This window comes from Acinonyx jubatus, chromosome C1 (assembly GCF_027475565.1).
Source record: "Acinonyx jubatus isolate Ajub_Pintada_27869175 chromosome C1, VMU_Ajub_asm_v1.0, whole genome shotgun sequence".
NCBI lineage: Eukaryota > Metazoa > Chordata > Mammalia > Carnivora > Felidae > Acinonyx > Acinonyx jubatus.
In genome coordinates, this window is record NC_069381.1 from 213,461,419 (window position 1) to 213,488,417 (window position 26,999).

Consider the following 26,999-nt stretch of genomic DNA (forward strand, 5'->3'; position numbering starts at 1 on the left):
CTCCCCAGGCCTCGCCTGGTCCCCCCTGCCGTGTTCTCTGGCCTCCCGACCCTAACAAATACAGCCGCTTGTGCCAGAAATGCCCGTTCCTGCCCCTCCCCTTTGCCAGACAAACTCTGCTCATCGGTCCAGACTTGAAAGTCACTTCTCTGGAGTTCTCTCCACCGGGCGTGTTGGGGCGCACCTGCTGTGCGTGCCCTCCCCTTGCTGTGTTCCGTCGTTTCTCTGTTCTCTTGGCTCATCTCGCTGCCCGATTCTCCCACAAGACTGGGAGCCCCTTGGAGCAGAGACCTCTGGGGTCCTGTTGCCTGCATCTCCTTCACATCGGCGCTGTCTTGTCGAACGAAGAAGGCGGCACGAGTGGCCACACGCCTGGGCTGTCCTCACACCTGCGGGCCTGCGGTTCCTGGAATCAGAAGCAGAGGAAGCCGCCGCCTGATGCTTTCAAGCCACAGAAATAAGGCACAGCCGTATCCAGCCTCCAGCTGCTGCAAATAGAAGAAAAGGTCCCCACGGTGGCAGAAGAGCTTAAGGTTTTTGTCGTGTCTTGTTTTTTAATTGTAAAATACACCTCGCATGAAATTTACCATCTCCACCAGTTTCCAGCGTGTAGTTCAGCGTTCAGTGTATCCTCCTTGTGCAGCCAGTCTCCAGAACCTCTTCATCTTGCAGCACCTGAGCCCGTGTGCTTTTCACGCCAAATCCCCGTTTCTCTCCCCGCACCCCCGTTTACTGTCGGTCTCTGTGAATTCGTTCTACTCTTTGGTTACCTCGCGTGCGTGGAATCGCACGGTATTTGTCGTTCTGTGACTGACGCATTTTCATTAGCATAAAATCCTTGAAGGAGCAGGGGCCAGGGCTTCCCTCCTTCCTAAGGCTGAATAATATTCTCTTCTGTGTACAGAGAACATTTCGTTTTATCCGTTCATCTGTGGAGGGATGTTTGGGTGTCTCCCTCCTCCGGGCCGTTGTGAATAGTGCTGCTGTGCACGTGGGTGTGCGAGTGCCTCTTGAGGTTTCGTTGTCTGAACCACAACACGCAAAAACTATAGAGGATGACTGAATTTTGTAGACGTCCAGCCTTCTCCAGGGCCTGCGGTGGAATATGCTGGGTGCGGTCCTGAACAGAGTGAACTGGGGAGGGGTCCCTGGGGTATGAAAGCAGCAGCCCGGCCCTAGTCATATGGGTTTGTCAGGAGCCCTCTGAGCGTTGGGGACGCGGTCCCCTCTGTGCCTCCGATGACCTGGGAACAATCCCTGGCATTCACCCATCAGTTTCAGATGGGGTGAGGAACTGTTTTTCCCAGGTGGCAGTGCTTTCAGACACGTGCAATGATACTGCCGAGGTATTCTGAGTATTTTCAGGGAATATCGACAACTTTTGTTAAAAAGAATGACTGCAGGGGCGCCTGGATGGCTCAGATGGTTAAGCGTCCGACTTCGGCTCAGGTCATGATCTCACAGTTCATGAGTTTGAGCCCTGTGCCAGGTTCTGTGCTGACAGCTCGGAGCCTGGAGCCTGCTTTGGATTCTGTGTCTCCCCTCTCTCTCTGGCCCTCCCGGCTCACACTGTCTCTCTCTGTCTCTCAAAGGTATATAAACCTGAAAAAATTATTTTAAACAACAAATTTATTTTTTAAAAAAATGACTACACTCCTACCTTTTGCATATAAACAAAAAAGTTAGATTCTTTATCAAAGTCTTATTTCTGCCTAACTAGTTTCTTATTTATTTTATAGAGCCCTGAGGGTTTGCAAAGTGTTTAGATTTCCAAATAAAATGGCCAAAATGCATGCTCGCTATGGAACAGGTTCCTCGTGTTGATCACACAGTGTGTAGGGCGTGACCAGACAAAAAAAAAAAAAGTCCTCTTTCTCTATAAAAATTAAACCACCAAATATCCTAGATCCTACCTAACCTATTTTCTTCAACATTGAAAAATCCTTCTGCCTTCTTTTCTTAAAAAAAAAAAAAAAAAAAAAAGTATATGTGTGTTTCTGTAAATACACAGATTTAAACGTAGCCTGTGGATTGGAGTCTTGAAAGCTTCTAGTAGAGCCGATGGGACATTGTCCTATCATACACAGCATGATATTTCATCATTTGAGCCCAATCTGTATCGTTTTGTTTTCCATCTTTGGTCTTTTTAGTACTCTTAACCATAGCCAGAATTCTCGCGAAAAGGTAAATAAATCAAAACCATTGGTTTTCTTCAACTGACAGTAAGTCACAGCCGAGGACTCTGCGGGAGAGGACGGACGTGGGGGGTAGTGAGGAAATCTTTCACTTCTCCTAAGAAATGGAATCCCATTATTACATTTTATAAATATTTTCTTCTGCGGCTCGTAACCCAATTGCCGGCTTGTCGCTAAGGTCTTGCAAGGAGGAGAGGGGTGGAGGTGGAGGCCCGCCGCTTCTCAGGTGTGCCTGTGGCCCCAAATGGAAACCAATCAAGGTGCGATTTATGTTCATTAAGTGCTTGTCAAAACTGAAAAATTTTCTAATCAACAGCAATCTAGCCGCGGCCCCCTCAATGGCTGGGAGTGCTACCTCCGCGGCGTCGGCTGTTTGCCTGTTACAACTCTAGGCTAAAATCCGCTGATGATTACATTAGGCTAAGCTGCGGAGTAAATGAACCGTATCTTATTTAGGTGGCACTAGCTTCAGTGTAGTCCTGCCCCGCAGGGCACTTGATAGCGTTTTATGGCTTTAAAATTAGTGTAGCTTCCCATTTGCTGCAGGGCGCTGCATGTTATGCCTTTGAACTCAATAAGCAAGGGGAAGGGGGCCTTTTGTCTTCCCCCGGATTTTTCTCCCTTGCATTTTAGGCAATTTTGTTTTGCATCTTTTCCAGACGGCATTTTGCAATAAAAATGTCTGCTACCGTATACAAGCCTCCCCCACCAAAAAAAAAAAAGAAAGAAGGAAAGAAAAAGAAAAGAAGGAAGGAAGAAGGGTGGGGAGAAAAAGAAGAGAAAGTAGAAACCGTCTTGCGTTTGCAGAGGCCAATTATTTTTTTTTCCTATGCTGGGAAGTGAAAAGTCACTTTGAGGGTCACCCCCAATGACTTCTTATGTCAGAATTGCTACCCGAAGTGGGAACAACACCTTTTTAAAAAAAAAAATTTTTAATGTTTATTTTTTGAGAGAGAGAGAGAGAGAGAGTGTGTGAGCAGGGGAGAGGGGCAGAGAGAAAGGGAGACGGAATCCGGAACAGGCTCCAGGCTCTGAGCTGTCAGCACAGAGCCCGACGTGGGGTTCGAACCCACAAACTGTGAGATCATGACCTGAGCCATAGTCGGACGCTCAACCGACTGAGCCACCCAGGCGCCCCTGGAACAACACCTTTGACTCAGGAAATGCTCACATAAAATCAGAGGGCAAATATTCCAGAATTATTTACAGGACACAGTAGGCAGAGCCGTCATTCGCTGAGGGCTTTGACCCTCTCGCAGACACTTCGCACATTATTTCAGGTGATCCTCGCACATGAGGTAAGAACTGTTCATCCCCCTATTTTTAAAGATGTGGAAATGGGGACCAAGCATGATTAAGTAGCAGGTCTGAGGACACAACTCCAAGGTTGGATCCTGGGCTTGGTCCCCAAGGCCATCCTCTGGCCAGAAGGAGGCTGACTTTGTCCTCGGCAGACGTGTTTAGTTTAGGAAATCAGAATGTCTCAAGAGTCAATGAACTGACTGCTCCTCATTGGAGATGAATCTGATCGAATCACTGTAAACCACCATGGCAGCAGTAACATCAGGGAAATGGATGAACTCCTGTTAAAGCAAGGCATCAGGAGGAAAGAAGCGATGAGACTTCCGTACGGGTGTGGTGAATGTTTCAAAGCTAGAAGAAGTCCTGGGGCACCTGGGGGGCTCAGTCGATTAAGCGTCCGACTTCAGCTCAGGTCATGATCTCAACGGTTCATGGGTTCGAGCCCCACGTCGGGCTCTGTGCTGACGGCTCAGAGCCTGGAGCCTGCTTCGGATTCTGTGTCTTCCTCTCTCTGTGCCCCTCCCCTGCTTGCTCTGTCTCTTAAGTATGAATAAATTTTTAAAAATCAAAAAAAAAAAGTCCTTAAATTTTGTGGTGGGCAACAACGGATATGGGAGATTTCTGTCCTACTTTGGGTCAACTGGTAGAAGAAAAAGCATAGCGATCATTAGTGCCCCCCGCCCCCCGAGGACAGACCATGTCCTTAAAAATCTGCTTCTTTAAGAGCTGAGTATTCTGGCAAATTCATCGTGAGAAATCTGGAATCTTAAAGAGCTTCAGATCTGATACCGTTATGACGAGCATTCCTATCTCATTCTAAACTTCCCAGATCTAACTGCCGGTCCAGTTGTTTCAAGCCATAATTAATTATTAAAGTACTCATATAGCCAAGGAAAGGCGCTAGCTCCTTCGAGTTCATCGTCATGAAATTTCACTCATGCTTGCCTTTCGAAGAGGCCTACAGTGACTGGGAAGACAGGAAGCCATTTCCATACCGACACATTCATTTTGTACGGGCTGGGTTTGAGCACGCATGGGTTACAACTGGGTAATATTCAATTTAACCTAAAATGAGGAAAATCTTTCTTGCAGTGGAAAGCTCAATCGACTAGGTCAATCAAGACAGATACAATCAGGGAGCAAAAGGTATATTCATTATTCAATTTAGAGTTTTCTGCTGTTTTGATTTCTATTAAAATAACCCAGCCCCCTGGGCTAACGTTGGACTTTAGCCCACACGTGTTGGAGGCTAGCCACCAGACTGGAGAGGTGGGCCCTTGGCATGTTTGGAGCTGTCCATGGTGCGCAAAGTGCACCGCCACCGATGCCCCATGATGCTTCACCAGCCTGCCCTTCTACCCAGTCTTATGTCACTACCTGGCCCTGATCCCTCATGATGTTTCACCAGCCTTCCTTCCTACCCGGTCTTATGTGACTCCCTGGCCCTGTAAAGCCTTTATTAACTAAAGAATTGGATGTCATAACCGTGGGCTTTCGTCTCCGTCACCGGTAGACATCCACTTCACCAGGTACCTTCTTCCTGTGGTGGCCACACGTCACGTTGACGTGCGCTCACAAGCTTTGGTCGAGTGGTCTTCACAAAGGCAGTTCCGAAAGCGAAACCCTGCAATTCTGTTGGCTGTCTGGGGAAACAAAAATCATTGCTCATAGGGTGTTTCGCTTTGAAGCTGCCTCCTACCTCGCTATTGTGACTGGTCCTTTGGAGAGAAGGAGAAATTGTCTTCTTTGAGTTATGTGATCTGAAAGGACACGGCCAGAAGATTTCTCATAGTTTTACGATATTTCCATAGTATTTTTAGGGTGTCGGTTTCCTCTGTGCCCATGACTATAGATGAGGCTATTGTTTATTATACAGAAATGTTGGACTTGAACATTTGCTTAGTCTCTTTGAATGGAAGGTATTATGTGTGTCTTTATAGATTAGTTTCCTTTGAAAAGAGTATTAAATGGAGTTGGGAATAGCAGTGCATCTAACAATGGGCTCTCTTACATACTTTTTTTTTTGAGCGCAGAAGTAAGGATTTTTAAAAATAGAACTTATACAAACTACAGTTCCTCTTTGAACCTGGACATTCATGAAGTGCAGTGAAAATCAGGAGAATGAGTCAATCCTTTCCTCCAGGAAAAGACAAACAACCTGAGGAACATCTCTAATGTCTCTGTGTAGATCTATGTTGTGCGCATAAAGTCACGTGTGCGTAGCCGTTGGCCATTTTGCAAACATTGAACTGGACGAGTGGTTCTTGAGCCTTGTGGCCTCAGGACCCCTTTGCCTTCTTAAAAAATAACTGAGGAATCCAAAAGTGCTTTAGGTTGTATCTAATTGATACTTAGCACATTACAAGTCAAAACTAAGGAAATTTGTAAATATTCACATAACTCATTTAAAATCATAAACCACCTGGAGCGCCTGGATGGCTCAGTCAGTTAAGCATCTGACTCTTGATTTCAGCTCAGGCCATGATCTCGTGGTTCTTGAGTTCAAGCCCCACAATGGGCTCTGCACTGGCAGGCAGAGCCTGCTTGGGGTTCTCGGTCTCCCTGTCTCTCTGCCTCTCTCTCTCAAAAATAAAGGAACATTTAAAAAAATAATAATAAATTGCCCTTTTGTAATATGATTACATAAATCACATTTTTATGAAACACGCCTTTTCCAAAATGAAAGAAAATCTTGACAAGAGAAGATTGTTTTCTTCCCGAAACTCATTGATGTCTGGCTTAATAAGAGAGAGCTGGGTTGTCATACCGTCATCTGCCATCAGTTCGCTATGTTATGTCGTTTTGGTGCGTAAGGACCCTCACCTGGTACAGACATTTTGCTGGAAAAGGGAAGAGTATTCCAGTAGACATTTCTGATCATTGTGGGTGTTCTGTTTGGTCACTACACCAAAATGCAACGTGACAGTTTGTCAAAACTTAGGAACGCAGCACAGAATCTAAACAGTTACCACTAAATCTTTCCTCTCTGCTCCCTTAAAATTCATTCAGCCTCACATGTGACACCGTGCATGTGTCATTTCAAAAATATTGTTTAACTGAGGCATGCAGCTTTCCAAATGGTGACACTTTTCATCAGATGATATCCAGAAGCTGCATTCATTTATATCACTGCCCATCTTACCAGCAAAGGCCTTAAGTATTTGGAAAGTGTCAGGCACATGGTGAGAGATACAAGTCTCCAAGGTTCTCATGCTCACTGGAAGCTCAAATTATATTCTATACGCTGGATGCGGATGCTGTGTGCTATTTTTCTTGCATTGTTCATTTTCAAGAAAATGCCTGCCAAAGACCCAAGACCGAATAAGCCTGGTTCATGTGTGACATGGTCATTCTTGCAAGTAAAAGTGTGTCCCAGCCAAAAAACTGGCCAGTTCAGCTTGCCAACTCCAAGCAATCGCAGAAGTGCATTTCTGCAGGACACTGTCCAGCTTGTGTGTGTGGCACAGACACTCATAGGTACTTACCGTGTCCTTACGCAGAAAATTAAAAAGACATGTGTGTACTCAGGGTTGAAATATTGATGAATCTGTAGCTTTTTGGTTGGTTTGGTTTTTTTGCTTCTTGTTTTTTGGGGGTTGGTTGGTTGGTTTATTAAGAGCATTCTTAAGTGCAACTTTTTTTTGTTTTTATTCAGAGAGCATGGCAATGAATCTTATAACAGCAACAGGGACTAATACAATTTGGTGCCCCAGCCTTGGTTTGTGCTCTGGGCCAGCACTTTTAGCCACCATTAAAGCAAATTCCAACACAGTGAAAGAGGCAAAAAGTGCCTTGGAACGTTTTGAAAACAGTACTGAACCTGTGAACCCCTTGATCGGGTATCAGGGACCACGCTTTGAGGACTAACAAGCTAGCTTATCCAGAGAGGAAAAATCCGATCCAATGACCGTGGCCAGTCATCGGTCTGTCCTAACAATTATTTACCCTAGAGAAAGTATTACATGTTAACATAAAATATTAAATCTCTGAGCATTTGTGTGTAGTTAGAAACCAGAACTTATTGGGAAAACCTAATTGGAACAAAAATTTCTGTGATTCTTTTTGCATCACTTAATTATGGAAATGAGGAGTCTCCATACTTTAAAAAAACAAAAACAAAAACAACCCAGTGTGTAAAAGCAGAGTGGTGTCGATTGCATCATCTCTGCAAAGAGAGTACGGTTTCAAAGCCATGGGTTTTTATTCAGATGCTCTCATTCTGAGATGCCAATCATACCGTTTCTGCATTTTGGGTTAGCTTTCAGATCTTGTTAACTGCTTTTGGTACCCCCGTGAACACACAGGGCAAACCCATCTTTCAGCAGACAGCCAAAGGTGACGTCGGGATGGGAGGCAGGGAGAATCAATACAGTAAGGGTATTTTTAGGGACTCTTGATGGATTGCTGTATTTTGAGCTTAACTTCGAGTGCCAGATGCCCCAGAGCTGAGTAAGATGAACTCACCATTTGCTGAGAACCGTGGGGCCGTCGTGCACGCAGAGGGCTCTGAGGTCACCAAGACAAGACGCACCTTCTTCCCCGCCCCGTGCAGTTTTGGGGAGAACCCCTGGATCATTCTAGCAGCCTCTCGTGGCGTTTGGGTGAGGGTTTACTCTCCTTGCAGGAGCACAGCATCACCGAGCTGATGACCTCCAGGTCCTGGTAACGCGTAGCTGTGAGCTTTCAGGACAGGATCGTATGGCGGCAGATCAAATGAATCCTGCGTACCGGGTACCGGGAGCGATCGGAGGCACCGCGGCGCTAATGACTCCGCGGCCCTCCCTGAAGGCGGCCCCCCAGAAGGTGGGAGCCGTGTTAAGCTGTGCTTCCGTCAGCAGGCTGAAAGCAGTCGCTCGCAGGTTTCTCTCATTGCACCTCATTTGCATCTGGGACATCAATTAGCATGTTTGTTGAGGCTAATTGAATGAAACTCAATCATAGCTCTTAATTGCTTGACTATGTGAAAAGAAATCACATTAATGCAGCTAATTAAGTGTACGGCAATAGATGCAACATAATTAGGAGCGAGAGGTAAAAAACAAGGGTTGGCAAAGGTGTGGGAGCCGGGTTGCGGGGGGACCCGGCGCACAGTCACCAAGGCTATCCACACGTTCAGGAACGGGTCCCTGTGCTCCCGCGCCTGCTTGGAAAAAAGAATCCTCGCGACAAGAGCGCGGACAACTTGAGAAGAAAAATGCAAATAGGTTGGCAATTACTACTTTTTCAAGCTGTTGTGGGGCGGGAGATGGCGCCTCAGAGGGGCCTGGCTCTTGAGTGGGCCCCGGGGACTTGTTACGTGCTGTTTAAAAGTACTTGGCTTTGAATTACCCTCATGCCTCGTTAAAGGGTTTTTCCCCCTTTTATCATCGATCAGCATTTTCTACGAGGAGCACAAGAAGGGTAGTATCTGTAGCATTTGCATATCAAAATCAAGCTTGCTGGCTTTATTTTACCCGGCGAGGTCCCTCCCTCGGGCCCCGCAGGCCGCAAGTCCCGCTTCTGAGGAGGCCACGGTCGTATACCGGTTCTGGCTTTAATTCCTCAACTGCCAAGCTGGGGAGACATGAAAAGGGATGGATTCTTTCAAACACGGGAAACTCAGCATCGTTTCTCTTGGGGGAACCCAGAAGCCACATACTCAGGCCTCCTTGCCTTCCACTGTTTCTGAAGCACCACCTCCAAGGGCTTTTCGTGGATTAGGAAATGCATCTTGTAAGGTCTGTGTAAAAAAAAAAAAAAAAAAAAACCACAGTGGCTTGCAACGCAAGAATCGCCAAGTTCATATTCTGGGGTTTTTTTTTTTTTTTTTTTTTTTTAGATCTAGTTCCTCTGAAGTTTCGACGCCTAACTCAAGCGAGGAAACAGATTCCCTGGCCCATGCTGAGCCAAAGATAAATGTGTTCCCTTGCCGCGTTCACATCCAAAGAGCAGACTCTTGGTACATTTCTATAATAATTTTAAATAAAATATCCTGGTTATTGTATGTTAAAACATGCCTATTAAAAGAGCCCATGCTGAGGCTTAGTCACTATCTGATTAGCCTCATTTTAGAGCCCATAAGCAATAAATGCTCAATTACACTCCTGTTATTGTATTTTAATTTGTTAAGAATTGGCATTAAAGAAGAAAGTTATAGCAAGTTGATATTTTTGAAAGAGCAAGTGTGGGAGAATGAAGTCATTCTGTACAAGCCTTGACTTTGGTTCTGAAGCTTGGGTTTGCCCATTTTCTTTGGATATTAATGGAAGTACGTTGAAGATGTCTAAGAACGACCTTTGTTTTTTCTTTAATGACCTTGACACTTTGCCCTCCACTAAGCAAGGATGGCTTCCTTGGTGCTTTTTGTTCACATCCCCAGAACCGTGAGCTCAGTCATGAGTCTTCCCGTATTCCTTCCCGTCTGGGTCTGTTTGCTCCTTTACTCTGATTTCGTAACCACCGTCTTTCTGTCTTTGGTCCATATCCTTCCAAAACCACAGCTCTTTCACGGTTCATTATATTCTGGGGTGTTGCCCAAGCGTCTTGACTTCCACGTGGAGTCTTCAGTCTTGCGGCGACGGCGGAGACTGACTCCAGGCAGCGCGTCCTGCGGGGTCAGCATGCCTCGGGACCTCTGCTCCTGGCCTCCATGGCTCACGGGAGGCTTGTGGATGCCACTGCCGCTCTCCGGACGGTTGGTTTTATAAGTGCTGATGAAGGCCCAGCCTCCCCACTGCCTCTGAAGAGCTGGTCTGTATCTGCCCCACTTTGGTGCACCTCCGATCCTTTCTCTGGCCGTCTTCAGTCCCAGATTCCTCCTGGCTCTGGCCTTGCTTGGCCTTGTGAGGGTGTGTTTGCCACCAAGAGCTGGCCGTTTGAGTTGTATCCTTAGGAAGTCATTAGGGACCCTGTGGCATCTTTTCCTTCTGGGTTGGTGCTTTTCAAACCTTCTAGAGTTCTGTGTTTGCTCCATCAGAACGTCTCCCCCCCCCCCCCCCCCCACCGTGGCCAGGCCTTCCCATTCTGGGCTTTTTCTTCCTGCCCTTCCTCCTCTGCTGAGAATTCCCACGCCCTCTTTCCTGAGTCTGGGTCGGCTCCCGCGTGCCCCCCTCTAAGTGCTCTCTCTCTCTCTCTCTCTCTCTCTCTTTTTTTTTTAAACAATTCTCATTTTTTTTTAAAGCGTGGCAGAATAGGGATTTTTGTTTATTTTGTCTTATTTTAATGTTTATTTTTGAGAGAGTGCAAGTGAGCGAGCAGCAGAGAGGGGGGACAGAGGATCTGAAGCGGGCTCCATGCTGGTGGACTGACACCAGCAAGCCCAGTGTGGGGCTTGAACCCACAAACCGTGAGAGCATGACCTGAGCCAAAGTCGGACACTCAACCAACTGAGCCACCCAGGTGCCCCTCCTCCCTACCTTTTTTCTAAGTTTATTTATTTACTTTGAGAGAGAGATTGAGAGAGCGCAGGGGAGGAGCAGAGAGAGAGAATCCCAAGCAGACCCTGTGCTGCTAGCACGGAGCCCGACGTGGGGCTCGATCTCACGAACCATGAGATCATGACCTGAGCCGAAGTCAGGAGTCAGATACTGAACCGACTAAGCCACCCAGGTGCCCCGTAAGTGCTTGTGTTGTGGGGTGAGGTCTCTGCTTTTAACACTCGAGGCCGACCCTCCCTCCAGCAGACTGCGGAGGGACGATGCCTCTTCTCGTGCTGTCTGTCCTGAGGAGCCGCGTGTGGGTTCCTTCCCCTGTGTTGGAATCTTGTGCTTCTGGTTCCTTTTTTGTGTCGTTGCTTCTGTCCGCAACCGTCCTGCTGTTTGATGACCCAGTGACTGCTTCTCAGCCCCTTCACCTGCTGGCACGTGAACTTAAAGGCTCCGCAGCCTGCTTTCCAGAAGCGGGGGATCCTTGCCTCGGCTTCCCTGCTGCTCTCCAGGCCCCCTTTGCCTCCCTTGATAGACTTTGGCTGACTTTCCTCATCCCACAGCCTGGGTCTCTGTCCCTTGTGCTGTGCTTCTAGGACTTTATCTGGTTCTCTCTGCGTCACTTGACCCTACAGGTTAGCAATTACAACTCACTTTTCCAGCCTCCCTGGGTCCCTGGCGGCCCACACCCTGGTTTATTTGGCGGTTCTTCTGAAATTACATTGACAAGAACTTCATTGTTCATCCTAACTACAGATTTATTGGCTTTTCCCCTTTATATTCTGAAAGGAATTCTACCAAGAGTCTGCCAAGGAAGGAATGCGTTTGTTGCATTTCATGCTTAGCCTTAAAACACTTGACGTGCTATTTGCCCAAGAATGTTTTAGAATATGCCCTTTCTTAATGCGTGAGCTCGATTTAACATGTCTACATGTTTGGCCAGGGGGCACTTTGCCAAAAAAAATGCATTTTGAAGGGTCAGTAATTCCTAACTCCCCAGTCGGCCCCTCACCCTGACTCTCAGCTGCTTCTCCTCTCCCCCCACCCGACAACCAACTCTTAGATAATGTTTTACTCTGCACGGAATTGTCCAGCGACCCCCACAGAGACCATCCCTGTCTACCTAGACATCCCTGTGGCTCCCTGTTAACTGGGTCATCCACCTCCAGCATGAAGAGAACACAAAGATGCTTTCTCTGGGCACGGTGAGCCGCTCGGAGAAACACAATGTTTGAGCACCAAAGAACGTTCTTTCTTCTTCCACATCACATCCGGACATTACACACCCATCCGCGAGCTCCACGTTTTCTCAACACCGTACCACCGACGCCCTCAGACATTTTCCTGGTCCTTATTAGTAAAATGCTTGGCCTTTTATTTCAGGAGTTTCTTACCTGAGTTCCCAACAGACCGCTTCATTCTTATCTAGAGGCTTCGTGGTGTTGCCACCCAAGGCAGAACAGTTGTTATAAAATAGCTCCCTACTCCCTGGAACTTTACCTGAAACTTACAGGAAGACCCCAGGGTCCTAGTGCACCTTCTATAAGCAGCAGTTTATAAAATACGATTTCACGTGGACACTTGTTTTCTCCAGCTGGTTTCTAATCCCCCTGATGGAAGCATTTCCTGTGTCTGCTTGGATTTGAGGGACCTGGGTTAGTTCAGGACAAAGAGACTGTGGTTTCAATATAACGATGATGCCACCATAGTAGACAGATCAAAACCTCATTATTTTTAAAGTGCTTGCCACAGTGGAAGGGTCATAGGATTACAACTCGTGGTATCTGATAGAACCTTGTGTCCTAGATTGTGAAAGGTCTTCTTTTTAATATCTCTTGGATGTTTAACATTTTGAACAGGATTACATGCAGAATGTTCATGGTAAAGAGATTGATCTTCTGAGAACCACTGTGAAAGTCCCAGGGAAGAGGCCACCCCGAGCCACGTCGGCCTGTGCGCCCATCTCCAGCCCTAAAACCAATGGCCTGTCCAAGGACATGAGCAGTTTACACATCTCCCCAAATTCAGGTAAGCTCGCAGCGGACGTGCTGAAGAATCCAGCGTGACGACGGCAGTAGATGTCGCTGGTTGCAGGAGAGTGTGGAGCCCTTGCGGTCAAGTGAGATTTTAACCATTAACATTGTACGTTAAGGCTTAGAAACCTCTTCGCTTCTGTGGGTGGTTCTGTGACTGCCAGCCAGCACCTGGTGCCATTTTGAGTCATGGCCGCCCAGACCAAACCACAAGGTCCTCCCCTAGTTGTGTAGTTGAAAGTCGAGGCTCACATATGATCGAGGATTCGGGGGCCTTGTAAAATACGTAAATTAATCGTGCAGATATCAAGGGTTGGTATTCATTTGTGGCAACCCAAGTGGATAAAAGAAGGAGAGCTATTTGGAGCAAGATTTCAAGGAAACTGTTGGACCTATCTAAGATTTCCGTTCTCGCGGTTTCGTATGGTAACTGTCGGGTCATTCTTTAACACAACTGTAATTTTTCCTGTTCTCTTTTAAAGGAGCATTTGCTTTTTAATTCGGGATCAGAGAGCGTGTTTTCTCAAATTTAGACGTGTTTAGAGATTCCTGGCCTTTGTGTGCAATTGCAAGCCATTCAAAATGTCATGGGTTGCTTTTGTTTAAGAATCTTTGCAAATGACTTGCCCCCGGCTTTAACCTTCTGGTGATTATTATCAGAGAAAAGGCTGGAGTCCTCCTTCTGACACGCTTCAACACATGGATTTGTTTTCCCCAGCAAAAAGTCCCTTTCTCCTCTCTAACCTACATCCAGTCTTCTCAAAATAAATTATGGTTATGCGGCACTTTCCAGCATATGTCTTTGCTTCTTAAAAATGCTGCATTTTCCCCTTTCTGAGATGTTAAGTGCTTTTAAAGAGGGATGATGCTAACCCCACGGTTCTGTGGCATAAATATGGCATTGGTTGGTGAAAGCAGGGTAGGAGAAAGGGGCCAGAATTCGGGGCCATAGCTTGGGCTTTACTTCAGGATGCCAAGTGGTGTTGGACAGCTCACTCAGCCAGGTTTTACCACCACATCAAGTCGATCTTGCCTGGCCTGCCTACCTCACAGAGATGTGATGGCAGGTAAGATAACACATACGACAGTTTTGGGAAACTCATAAAGTACGATACAAGCAGCAGCCGTTATCACCAATCAAAACAAAACTGGGCTGGGCTTGCCATCAAAGGAGACATCAGTTCATTCCAGAGTGGTGACAAGGTCTCTCAGGACCTGCTGACCTTCCTTCCGAGACATATATGAAGTTTCCCTCTTCAGGGTGGTGTGCTAATGCTGGGATTAGAAGAGAGAAAAGAACCACCCAAGGGAAAACAAAAATTCAGTATTGAATGAAAAGCTAACGTCTTCACCACTTTGTATTTATTAATTTACTCAAGACATATTTACTGACCACCTGTTCTGTGCCAGGAATGGTGTGTGCTGTGGATACAGGGTCCCTGATCCGCAGAACTTCTGCAAGAGGCGGGCCTCTTCAAACCAGCTAATTTTCCACTTCCCCTTGTAAGCCATCGTGTCAGATCCACGCGTTTATTTCTTCAAGTCAACAAACGTGTATGGCATTTCTGACGTATGCCAGGCCTGGTCCTGGGCCCTGGGGACGCAGAAGGTTAAGACGTCATCTCTACTCTCCAGAATCTCACCCTCTGGTGGGGAAGACAGACGAGCAGACAAGTAAACGCAGTGCCACATAGCAGGCCACGGCAGGAGTACGTACGGGGCCTGCAGGCCCAGGGGTGATGTGTTCAGCGCTACCCTAGGAGACGGGGCAAGGCCTCAGGGCTGGGGCACCACCTGTGCTGAGTGTAAACAAAGGAAGGGAATTTGCCAGGCATTAGGGTGGGAGAGGAGCCTCCGAGGTGGAGAAGTTGTGGATACGTAAGGTTTGCTGTTTAAATTCCTTAATCTTGAGACTTGCATCCCATGGTGCCACTGCTCATTTTCCTAAGGAAAAATGTGACATTTGGTAAACAGAAAGTACAGAATGCCACTTAACCATGTCCTGTCCCATGCAGTAGGTTATGTATGGCCTGGGCCTGGGTTAAAGGAGTGTTTTTCAGTGCCCCCATTTCTTTTTAACGCCCCTGCCTTGGGTGGACGGGAGGACGCGGGGAAATGCCGAAACCCCTTTTCCCACGCTCACAAGCCCAGTTGGTTACAGCGCATTCTTTCAGCCCTAAGCCAAGTTAATTCCTCTTTTTTTTTTTTTTTTTTTTTTTAATTTTCTTAATGTTTATTTATTTGTCTAGAGCAGGAAGGGGAGAAAAGCACATGAGTCAGGGAGGACAGAGATAGGGGGAGAGAGAATCCCAAGCAGCCTCCACAGTCAGCACAGAGCCCGAAGTGAGGCTCAGACTCACAAACCACGAGATCATGACCTGAGCCAAAATCAAGAGTCGGACACTTAACGGACTGAGCCACCCAGGCGCCCCGCTAAATTAAGCTTTCTTAAAGGGAGCCTGCTTGGTTTTTCCTCTCCTTTGCATCACAAGTGGGGACGAGGAAATGGGGGTGTGACATCTGCAGGATCACAGTGCCCCTTTGGGGGAAGAAAGGGTCTCGTGGTCATGGCACGCTGAGACAAGGTGACGTCATCGGCGGGCGGCCCTCCATTCCCTGCTTCCCAGGCGCTCTCTCACCTGAACACAGCAAATTTACCTGGCAGTGAATTGGCGTTACACTTACGGGGTGGACCACTGGCTAAAAATAGGTTTTATTGTAACTGTTTTAGAGCTCTTTGCCAAAGAACTTCCCATGTGCTTAACAGTATCCTTCTTTACAACTCCTTTGAGTTTTGCTGTTTTGTTCTAGAGCTCCGAGTTAACTGGTCATGGTTGCTTCTTTTTATGCTGTTCCTTTTTATTTGTTTTCTTGCCTCGGTGCTGTTGGAGTAGATAAGTGTCTTGTGCGCCTTCCCTTCTAGTAACTTTTTCATTTTGCACAGACGTGACACTCGCGTGTCCCTAAATCCTTGTGCATAACACTTCTTGTCTTAGAATAAAGGTCCATAAGTGAAGCGATTCAGCCAGTGAATATAAACACTCATGAGATTCTTGATATACATTCCAAATTAATTTCTGGAAAGGTTTTGTTGTACAAATACCCTACCACCTATAAAGTGAGTTCCCATTTCACCCACACACACTTGTGGCGTTGCTATTATTGTTTTTAGAATCTGTAGTAATCTGATAAGCAATAAAAATATCTCCTGCTTTATTTGGATTTCTTCAGTTAGGACTAAGGTTGGCCATCTCACGTTTATTGTCACAGGTATTTCTTACATTGAATTGTTTAGATGTCGTCTTTTCCCTTTTTTGTACTAGGTGTTTGTCTTTTTTATTGATCTGTAAGAACTCTTTATATATTGAGGATATTAGCGCTTTATAATACATTCTGCAGATAGTTCCCCAGTTTATTATTTGCTTTTTTTTTAATTTTATGGTCTTATCTGCAGGTAGAGGTTTTCCCCGTTTTTAATATATGATCAAAATACATACGCAGAATCAAATCAGAAGTCCTTTACTCCTGTGGTTTCTACTTTAGATATTTAGAAGGCCTCTTGAAATCCTGAAAACAGTTAACAATTCACATACGTATTTCTGAGTTTCATAATTTTATTGCCTGCTTTTGAAAAATATTTAGCCTTTAATCCATCTTTAATCTGTTTGGGTCAATTATGTGCAAGAATAAATCTAATCAAACTTTTTATTCAAATAGATAACTAATTGTCCTTTCTGTGTTGAATTGTTTTCTTATAACTGTATGCATCACCTTTATTGTACAACTAATTTAATCAAACTCACCGTGTTTCTGGCCTTGAGACTCTATTCAGTTGACCTCCTGTCTCCACATGATGTTATCATGTATGGGTTTACCACAGTGTCTCAGATTCATGACTCAGTCTGTTATCTGGTAGCAATATTACTCGTTCATTTTATTGTCGTTCTTGACTGTTGCCACTCGTTTATTTTTTCCAGTAAACTTCAGAGTAACTTGAGACCTTCCCCTTCCCCCCAAAAAAGAATCCCACGGTGGCTCTAACTGGCATTGCTTCTAACCTGTCAGTTAACTGGAGCAACTGACGACTATGTTTGCGTTTCTTGTCGTGGAACACAGGTCTCGCCCAACTTACTCAAACTTAATATACACCCCTCAGTAAAGTTCCAGGACTTCGTTTAGACGTATCGTGCGGATCCGTTCTGTTCATTTTTGGTGACGTGTGAAGCTGATCTTTTTGGGGGGTGGGGGAGGAGAGTGAAGGGGGCTGTCTATTCTATCACCTACTTGGCAAGAAATAAGAAAGCTCCTAGTCCTTATACTTTTTATCTCCAGCCGTCTTCCTGAACTCTTGTTAGTTGGAGTGTTTATTCAGATGTCTGTCTTCATTTTCTGGTATACGGTCATAATGCATCTCGCATTTCAGATATTACAGTGCCTCATTGTACGTCAGTTTGGCTTTTAGCCTTTACGTCCAATGTCATGATTTGGGTACTTTACTGCTTCGCTTCCTGTTTCCTGTACGCTTCATCTTCCGTCGTTGTTGGGCCTGCCGTGTGTATGCCCAGTCCTGATGAGTGGTCTGGAGACTTGGGGGCAGTACAACGCCTTTCCTCCAGGGGCCTTGTACTCCACAGTGGTGGCCCAGGAGACAGAAGAAACAAACACATGAGGCCATTGAAGTTGGCGATCCATGCTCAAAGGACAAAGGAGGCAAGGGGCTAGATCACTGGGGGGGCAGGGAGGTCCTATGTTATCCCTGGTGTTGGGAAATGCTTTGCCAGTCTTGGAATGTTGACCACATTGCATACACGAGAATGCTGGAAACGTGATGATCTTGATGTAAGGTTTTGCCCTGGGCTCGGGAAAGAGGAGAGAAACATGTCGAAGCAGCTCCCTTGCGTACTAATAACTGAGCTCACCAGTTGAGCAGAGTAAGTGAGCCTTCATGAAGGTGGGGTGGCCCCACGCTCCTGTCGGGCAGCTGTGGAATGCAGGCATGGCGGGCTCAGGGACGCATTCCGGAAGAGCCGACCCTGGGCATCCCCACCTCCAACCTGATGTGGATGCTGATGCTTGAAAGAGAAGGGAGCAGCTTGGGAAACTCAGAGCTCTGCACAGTCACAGAAAAATGTAAATAAATGGCAAGGAATGTCCGCTCTGACCGTGAGGGACATAACTGAAGGGCACCAGCCTGCCCGTGAACCCTGTGCTGTCGATCTGGACTGAATCTACCCATCAGCGTGTGCCACACCCGTGTCCAGAGGCCGCAGGGAAACCCCTGCATCGGCCTGATCGACCCTCAGGCTCTGACTCATAAATACGAGCACAGACAACCAAGAGGTCTGTGGAATCCAGCAGTAAAAGCAAACAGGGACCGAGAGAAACAAATGGACTAGTGATCCTAGAATAAAGGGAGTGATACTGAGGGAGAAGGAAGGAAGAGATTAATTACTGTTTTCATAAAATGCAACAAACTAAAGATTATATGAAAAACCTGGGGGGAAAGACTTCTTGCAAATTAAAGGAAAAAGATGACAAAAATCAAAAATTCCATAGATAGGTTAAATACTATAAAGAACATGGCCAAGGATACCATTGGTGACGTAGGTGTGCAGAAGAAGATATATATGTTGGCGTCTTCTTGTCCAAAGAGCCTGGTATGAAGCTGGAGGGGACAGGAGGCTCTGAAAGCTCAGAGAAAATCCCAGAAAGCATCCCAGGTAGGAGGAGAGAGCGAGGTTACCTGCCAAGAGACAGAACTCTTCTGGCCTGTCGCCTTCTCAGCGCAAACACCGCGTGCTAAAAAGTAACGGAAGAATTCCTTTCTGAGGACCAATCACTTAGGGGTGGCTGGGTGGCTCAGTTGGCTAAGCGTCCAACTCTTGATCTTGGCTCAAGTCACGATCTTGCGGTTTGTGGGTTCAAGCCCCGCATCGGGTTCTGCACTGACAACAGGGAGCCTGCTTGGGATTCTGTCTCCCTCTGTCTCTGCCTCTCCCCCACTTTCTCTCTCTCAAAATTAAATAAAAATAAACTTAAAGCAATTAAAACACTAAGGGCCAATCATTTTGAACCTAGAAGTCTATATGCAGGGCCAAACTACTATCAATCAAGTATGAAGATAGAAAAGAATTGTTTTAGATGACATATGGGAATATAGAAGCCAAGTGACTTTTTGAAAAATCCGCTTAAGCATCTACTCCAGCAAAAAAGAAGAGGAGGAAGAAGAAAAAGAAGAATCCAGAAGATACTTATTCAGGCCTGGTTAAGTCTCCCCCTCCCCAGGGAACCCTCCCCCTCCTCCAAGGTCACTCACGCAGGATGTCTGTGGCGTCATCTGTCTTTTCCATTGCTTTGGCTTGGAACCCACTTGGCCGTTCTAATCCCAGGCCACGTTTTTGAGAATCCACCCAATTGTAATTGCAGATATGCTTCCAGAGAAGACCGTCAGATGTCCGGAACTGAGTTATTGGCCAGGCTGGTGTGGTAGAATGGTATCCACCGATGATGGAATGCAGACTCCAATCAGGTCCTTAAGTTCCTCTGACATTGAAGTAGACAACAGGACAATGTAATGGCCAGCGGTCAGGCCCGGGGAGGCAGAAACACTAACTTGAGTCCCACCTTCACCATCTCGGGACCTTGAACAGGTGTCTCTGCGAACGTCAGCTTCTTCCTCATCGTTACGGTGGAAAACGGGCCCACCTCCGCTCTTGTGAGGGTAACACGCCGCGTGCTGCCTTTCCAAAGCGTGGCCCAGGGCGAGTCTCCAGAAGTGTCTCAGGAATCCGTCATTACAGCTGTGCTTGTCCCCCGTGAAGAAAAGGAAGAAACTGCGGAATTAATTTTTCCTACATTTTTTTAACATTTTTTTTAAATTTTTTTTAAGGTTTTTTTTTTTAACGTTTATTTACTTTTTGAGACAGAGAGAGACAGAGCATGAATGGGGGAGGGTCAGAGAGAGAGAGAGGGAGACACAGAATCCGAAGCAGGCTCCAGGCTCTGAGCTGTCAGCACAGAGCCCGACGCGGGGCTCGAACTCACGGACCGCGAGATCGTGACCTGAGCCGAAGTCGGACGCTTAACCGACGGAGCCACCCAGGCGCCCCTAACATTTATTTATTTTTGAGAGACAGAGCATGAGCAGGGGAGGGGCAGAGAAAGAGGGAGACACAGGATCTGAAGCAGGCTCCAGGCTCTGAGCCGTCCGCACAGAGCCCGACGCGGGGCTCGAACTCACGGACCGCGAGATCGTGACCTGGCTGAAGTCGGACGCTTAACCGACGGAGCCCCCCAGGCGCCCCTGGAATTCATCTGTTTTCATGCCACGCACTGTTGTTTCTGTAGCCTCTGTGTAGTCGTTGCGGGTCCAACACCGTAAACCCGTGCCCCCTGCAGTGGCAGAGCGGTGGTCAGAGAGGCGCTCTGCGGGGCTTTCCGGGATCTCCGAGGGCCCTGGGCTCGCGGGCCGTGGCCCAGCGTCTCTTTTTTCCTGCCACATTTGGTTCTGAGCTGCCACATACCTCCCTGTCCTGAAAGGGTGTCTTTGTTGAGTATTCGGGACCACGACTGTGCTTTACCGCACCGGGGCGACGCGTGGGCCTTCGTAGCGGGGGAGACCTTGCCCCCTTGCCTCCCTCCCTCCGCTCCTGGCCCCCGGCGGTTTCAAAATACGAAAGAAAGCCGTCGGGAGGGTTGAGGCTGCTTTTCCGGGGTGGGGGGCGGGGATCTGGATGTGTTTTGAGTATCGAGCCGCCGTTGACATCTAAAGTCTCCGCCATGCTGTTTTCCTCCACACTTCAGTAATCAGGACATCCAGCAAACCCATAAAAAACCAAACTAATAGCATGAATATTCAGTGACCTAGAATACTAATTATTGTCATGAATATTAATGCGATCGGACTTGCTTTTGCCTCTCCTCTTTCTCTCCCGTCCTCTTTCTCCCTCTCTCCCTCTCTCTTTTTTTCCACTTAGCCGGCTCTAAAGATGGGTCATAATGAGAGCATTTAAGAGGGAGCGCGCTCTCCGCCGTGACAGGGACTGGGGTAATAAGGAGAGCTTGATTAACGCGGTGCACTTGGGGGAGAGATGAGAGGCTTCACGTGGGCCTGTTCGGGGGAGGCAATGAGACACCGGCGGCTCTGTTACTGCTCCCGGAGATTAATGAGGCCTAAGAGTGCATTAGGAACAGTGACAAAGGTTTGATCTAATGGGCTCAGTCATTTTTCCTTTGAGTGACAGACGCACAGAAGTAATTGGCTGTGCAGAATGGCAGCTCATTGGCGGTACTTAAGGATACATTATCCCCGTTGTGTGGCCCACAGAGGCTGTTTATCAAAACTGCTCACACCGCAGACGCCGAGCCGCTAAGCTGCTGTTACGGCGGTAATAGCTATTACCAAAAAAAAAAAAAATAATAATAACGCAACATCAAAACCCGATCCGTTGTTGTCTCATAGAAGCAAAGTTTTTCTTTGTTTAGTTTCACATGGTCCGGTGCCGGTCACGTGCGTCTCCCGGTCTGTCGGGCCGCCCCTCGTCAGCACCCCGGGGCTCGCTTCTCACCGCGTGCCGGCCTCCGTCACCCCTTCCTGTCGCACACTTTGGACTTTGTTTACAACGTTCATCCTCTGATACATAAATCGGGCGCCGCCGCTAAACCCCCTCCTAGCCCCTTGGTAGAACACTTACTTGCCTGATTGGCTGAGAATTATTTCTCGAAAAAAAAAAAAAAATCCGAACAGCAGCATCCCGTGATCTCTGCATCCGTGCACTGGGGTTTACCGGGAATGGGTTTTGATGGCTATTTAACAACCCGTTATTTTTAGGAAAAGGAAGAAACGTTTTGTGGGGTTTCTGTTAGCTACATCTATAACTAAAAGACGGGAAAGTTATTATTTTATCCTTTAGAAGAGCCCGGACATCTGCAGCTTCTATGAGACATGCATTCTTATTGCTAGCTGTTTCTGTGTTTATACGTTTCTCCCACTGAGGTTTAGGCAAATATCCGTTTTGTTGCTTCTGTCATTCTTCCAGGCGTGCACCGTTAATTCTCTGTTATCCCCTCCCAGTTTCGTGAGTTCACAAATTGTGTTTTTGTTGAGTCCACACTAGTGCCCGTCACCCGCCAGGCGACATCTAGGAGGTAACCATTGAGGATGAGCACTGTTTGGTTTCCCCCACCCAGCACCCTGTGGGCAGGACCACTGGGGACAAGTTCAGGTGTAAATCAGGAGCCTGCCTTCCATTTTTTGGAAGCCGTCTTCAATTATTTGAACTCTAAGTGGGATGTTCTTTTCTGTAAGGACTGCCAAAAGCACCTCGATCGTGATGATTTCAGTTAAAAACCCTGGAAACGCTGAGCTGTCCGCCACTCTGGGGACAGACACACCTATAAGTAAAAGAACAGGTTTGGAAACTTTTTCTCCCTTTCAAAAGTGTGTGTGTTTGGTGACGAATAGTGTTTCAAGCTGGACCAGCAAATGGTCGGCATTTGAGAGAGGCCGGGGGGGGGGGGGGGGGGGGGGGGTGGGGCCAGGAAGGACCTCAGCCATCAAGAAGGCGGCTGAGTGCCGGCCTGGGCCTCGGGAAGGAGCCGTTCTGGGATAGAGGGGAGCCCATGATTGGCCCCCTTACTACGTCCCCATCCCCACACTGGCAGAGGAGGATCTTCAGGGAAGTCATGACGCTTGCCATCTCCCAACCTTGTGGCCCAGTGTTTCATGGCTTCCGCTCATATGGAGAACATTTGCCTTTCTGGAGTATTTCTGGGGGGTGATAAGACCCAAGGACATCCACAGCCAAGCAGTTCACCTCCACGCCACTGACGTGGTTTCTCTGTGAGCACCGACTTCACGAGGACTGGAAGGGAGAGGGAAGGGGGCACTTTGAAAGTAGACCCACATGACCACCTCGGCCTCCTCCCTGAAAGGGAGAATAAATGTAGCGATAGCCAGAGAAATTGGCTCTCAGAACGGTGCTGGCGAGTCAAAATGGATTTTGTGTAAAGCACATACCGTATTTACCAAAGAAAGAAGAAAGAACATCTCAAAGACGGAACCGTTATCCATCGCCAAGGAAGAAAGTGAACGGTTGAATGTAGTGGTTGGGAGTATGGAGGGCAAGATACGGACGTCTCAGGCGTTCTGTTTCACAGAACCCTATTATATGAATGCTGTCATCATATTTTGTCGCTTAAAAGAAAACCTTAGTTTTGTTTTCCTCCTTTTGGTGGCGCCATTCCTCGTTACCGCTGCATCGCACGTGAACTTGGCCGTGTCACCCATAGGAGTAACGGGTCGTAGCCAAACAAGCACGAGGTGCACGTTGTGTAAGCCAACGCAAGGAAGCATGGTGACGCAGGTCTCCATCAACACCTAGGAGTCTGTAGCAGCAGGTGTTCTGAAGCAGAGAAAATCGGGCAAGATGCAAAGAGTGTTTTTGCAGCGACGAGCGTGGTGCCTGACGACTGGGATAGACAGACTTTGCCTTTGGAAAAAAAAAAATTTAAACCTATTTCTAAGTACAGTCACTTAAGTGAGAACTGACCTTCTGGTGTGCTTAATATCTTGGTCTTGAATTGTCCCAGACAGCAATTGGGACATCCCCCGGGGTGCAGCGCTAGCCCGGAAGCAGGGGGTGAGCAGGCCCGCGGGTTCCCTGGCTCCCCTTTCTTCACCGTCAGGTTACACCAGCATCCACACGGCTTGCACCGTGTCCCAAGCACACGATCTCGTTTATTCCTTTCCTTTTATAAACTGTGCCTCTGACCCCTTGGGCGTAACTGGTCATAATACTTCGGGGATTTTGGAAGACCGAGGGTGGGAGGCGCGTGCCTGCATTGCCCCAGCGCCGAGCGTGCACTTGGGCTCCCGCATCGTGAGGAGGACGATACCAGCAAGACACAGGTGTGAGCAGGTGACCGCGAGGAGTGCTACCACAAGAAAAACGTGAGGGAGACAGACTCTTCAGAATTTAGAGACAGACAAGTTTAGCAATGTCACCATTTTAAGCTTTTATTAAAAAATAAACGATATGGGGCGCCTGGGTGGCTCAGTCGGTTAAGCGTCCGACTTCAGCTCAGGTCACGATCTCGCGGTCCGTGAGTTCGAGCCCCGCGTCGGGCTCTGTGCTGACAGTGCGGAACCTACTTGGGACTCTCTCTTTCACTCTCTGCCCCTCCCCCACTCATGGTCGGTGTCTCTTTCTCTCTCAAAATAAATAAACATAAAAAATTTTTTAAATAAACTACAGAGAGAAGGAAAAGTCGCCAATGGTGAAATTAACAAATGCTCCTGTCTGCAGAAGCTTTTTAGTTTACCCATCGCTTCACACAACGCGATCTTTGTGTCATTCAGCCACGTGAGGTATATTCGTGTCCTCGTCATTAGTATCACCGTTTCTCCTCCTCCTCCTTCCTTGTCACCATCGCTGTCATTACATCCACTTTACAAATCGTGAGCTGAATTGTTTTCACGATGCCTGGGTTCCATCTTCTTCTAGCCCACTGGCCTAAGAAAATCAGCAATGTGTGTCAGGCCACAAGTCAGAAGCCAGGAAGATATTAATGCTGTTTGACTCTGTGATGACTCTCCTGGGATTTTATCCAGAGGAAGAGCGTGAATAAAAGATGTCCTTTGCAGTGTTGTTTACACCAGTGAGAAATTGGAAACGAAGCGATCCGGAAGTCGGAAAGTAGCAGTATAAAAACTGCGTTAGATCAGCAAGATGTTACGTATCTAAAATTATTCTAAAGATGATGGGCCCACGTGCGAAAATGGTTAGAGAGCCGTAATTAAGAAGTGGAATCTAAAATCACACCATTTCTGCAGCTGCCACTAAGAACATTTGATGCTCATGTTCAACAATGAGTTGATCTGTGACATGAGATTTTGGTAGACTTCTTGGTTATCTCCCTTTTATCGATATAATTTTGCCAGATAAGTTTTAAAGACAATAGAACTGACTCACTTTTTTTTCCCCCCTTGGCATCATAAGTAGAAGAGGGAGAAGTCAGAATAAAATGAGCTCTTTCCACATTTGAGGAGATAACTGTGAACTGATCCCAAGACTTGTCGTTCTGATTGTGGCCATGCGGTTGTGTTCGGTGGCAGTCACACTTGCTGTTACCGCCCAGTGTGGACCCTGTACGTGCTTTCTTCCCTGGTGTGGAAAACACATCACAAAAAAAGATACTTGGTAATCTCAGAAACCCACGATTCGGTCTCAACAGTAGATGTGTTGAATGCACCCTTTCACAAAACAAGTGTCACGTTACAACAATGCAGAATCCTGGACGCCTACATCTTTAAGACACCGAATGTGTCCTTGGAAAAAAAAATCCTCTTAGCCTGAAGTCTTGGTTGCCAAAAAGGAGGGCAGATTTCCAATGCAAATAGTGAGGCGAACGGCCCTGCTCATAGGCACTTAAATCACCCGTATCTCACTTTTTATGGTAGTGTTGTGAATTATATTCTTTTTGGGTTTATAATTAGAGGACGAACAGATGGCGAAGGCCTAGTTTGAAGTGGCGTGGCCGTTAGAGTAGCCTCCGCCGTCCTGTTCCGGTTCCAGCAAACTGGTCTCCCCGCCCACGCGCAGCGGGGGTCCACACCCCAGGAGGTGTGCAGGGCAGCCTCACACCCAAGCTCCCAAGCTTTTGTAACATCAGAAGCCAGGTAGGAATGAGAATTGACCTAAGAAAGCAGTCTCTATGGGGACATCTGGGTGGCTCCGTCGGTTAAGCATCTTACTGTGGCTCAGGTCATGATCTCGCAGTCTGTGAGTTCGAGCCCCGCGTCGGGCTCAGGGCTGGCAGCTCAGAGCCTGGAGCCTGCTTCGGATTCTGTGTCTCCCTCTCTCTCTGCCCCTCCTCTGGGCGCGTGCGCGCTCTCCCTCTCTTTCTCAGAAATAAACATTAAAATAACTAAATAATCCCTGCGTGTTTCTGAGAGTGAGGACCCCAAGGGGGGAGGGTGGAGCTCCCATCAGTCCTGTCCTGTAATTATCCGTTTTTAAAAGGTATGAGACTCCACAGTGGACATAAAGGTCTGGTTTATACCCACGCACTCAGAGACCCCTCCGTGGCTCTCGTGCCCCCCTCGCTCGATGCGCAGGAAACTTCAGTGATCTATCACCTGTCGCCAACTGCTGCTCTTTCTCTGGCTAGGTAACCGATCATTCGGACGCCAAATATTCTTTTTCCAGTTCGAGCCTTTGGGCAGGCCAGGCTTGTTCGTGAAGACGAACCAGAGCGGAAAGTGCAACGAGCAACATTCTGTACTTAAAAGAAATGACTGTTGACGAATCTTTATTTGAATGCTGTGAAAGACCTTATATCTCAGAGTATATTTTTAAAAAACCAGAGCAAGCTACTTTTTATGTAAGAAGCCTATAGCTTAAAAGAGGAATGCTGTCTTTGATGTCATTTGGCGGACGAAAACATCCGCGTTCAATAGAAGCCCAGCATCTTTTTCAGGCTCGTTTGAGACCAGTTCAGGCAACACACTGATCTTCATTCAGATATAAATGCCGTAGTCACTTTGAAATGCAAATTGTTTTCAGAAAAATAGCATATGGTGGAGGTAAGTACCTTTTCAAATCAACTCTTACACTTTAGGGATGTAAGTAAAGCCAGAATTATTCTTTGGGAAGAATCTGGCGCTTTTGACACATGGAAGCTCGCGCTAATCAGGCCGGCCCATAAGCGCACGCATATCCATATCAAGGCGATGGGGCTGAGGCCCCATGGATTAGCATGGTAATGGAGCTGCCCCCTGCTAATCAAGGCCAGCAGCCAGCTGATCCGTAGATGGGGCGTTGGAGGAGACCCTCCTTCTGAGTTCAGAATGGGCCAGGTAGTCGACCCTGTGTTTCCTGGTAATGCAGATAATATTCGGGGGAAAGATACCGAGGCAGATCACAAACAGGTCTTTTCGTGTCCCCCCGCCTACAGAAGCACCGTCTCCTCCAGCAAAGGGCTGGGCCCCTCTTTGAGGATTGAGGCCAGTGCACCTGTCTCCTTGTCCCACTCAGCTCTGTCTCTCATGCTCGCTGACCTGACCT

At 47.3% G+C, this 26,999-nt stretch overlaps 1 protein-coding gene across 18 annotated transcripts in view; it reads left to right on the plus strand.

Annotated features, from left to right (window-relative positions):
- AGAP1 (ArfGAP with GTPase domain, ankyrin repeat and PH domain 1) overlaps positions 1-26,999 on the plus strand; it is a 541,118-nt gene that overhangs the window by 344,304 nt on the left and 169,815 nt on the right. For 16 of the 18 annotated variants that reach the window (XM_053215993.1, XM_053215994.1, XM_053215995.1 and 13 more), the window contains one exon: positions 12,760-12,928. The exons of the other annotated variants lie outside the window; for them this stretch is intronic. In XM_053215993.1, coding sequence (XP_053071968.1) covers positions 12,760-12,928 — 169 coding nt within the window. The remainder of the gene's footprint in view (positions 1-12,759; positions 12,929-26,999) is intronic. 18 annotated transcript variants of the gene reach the window in all.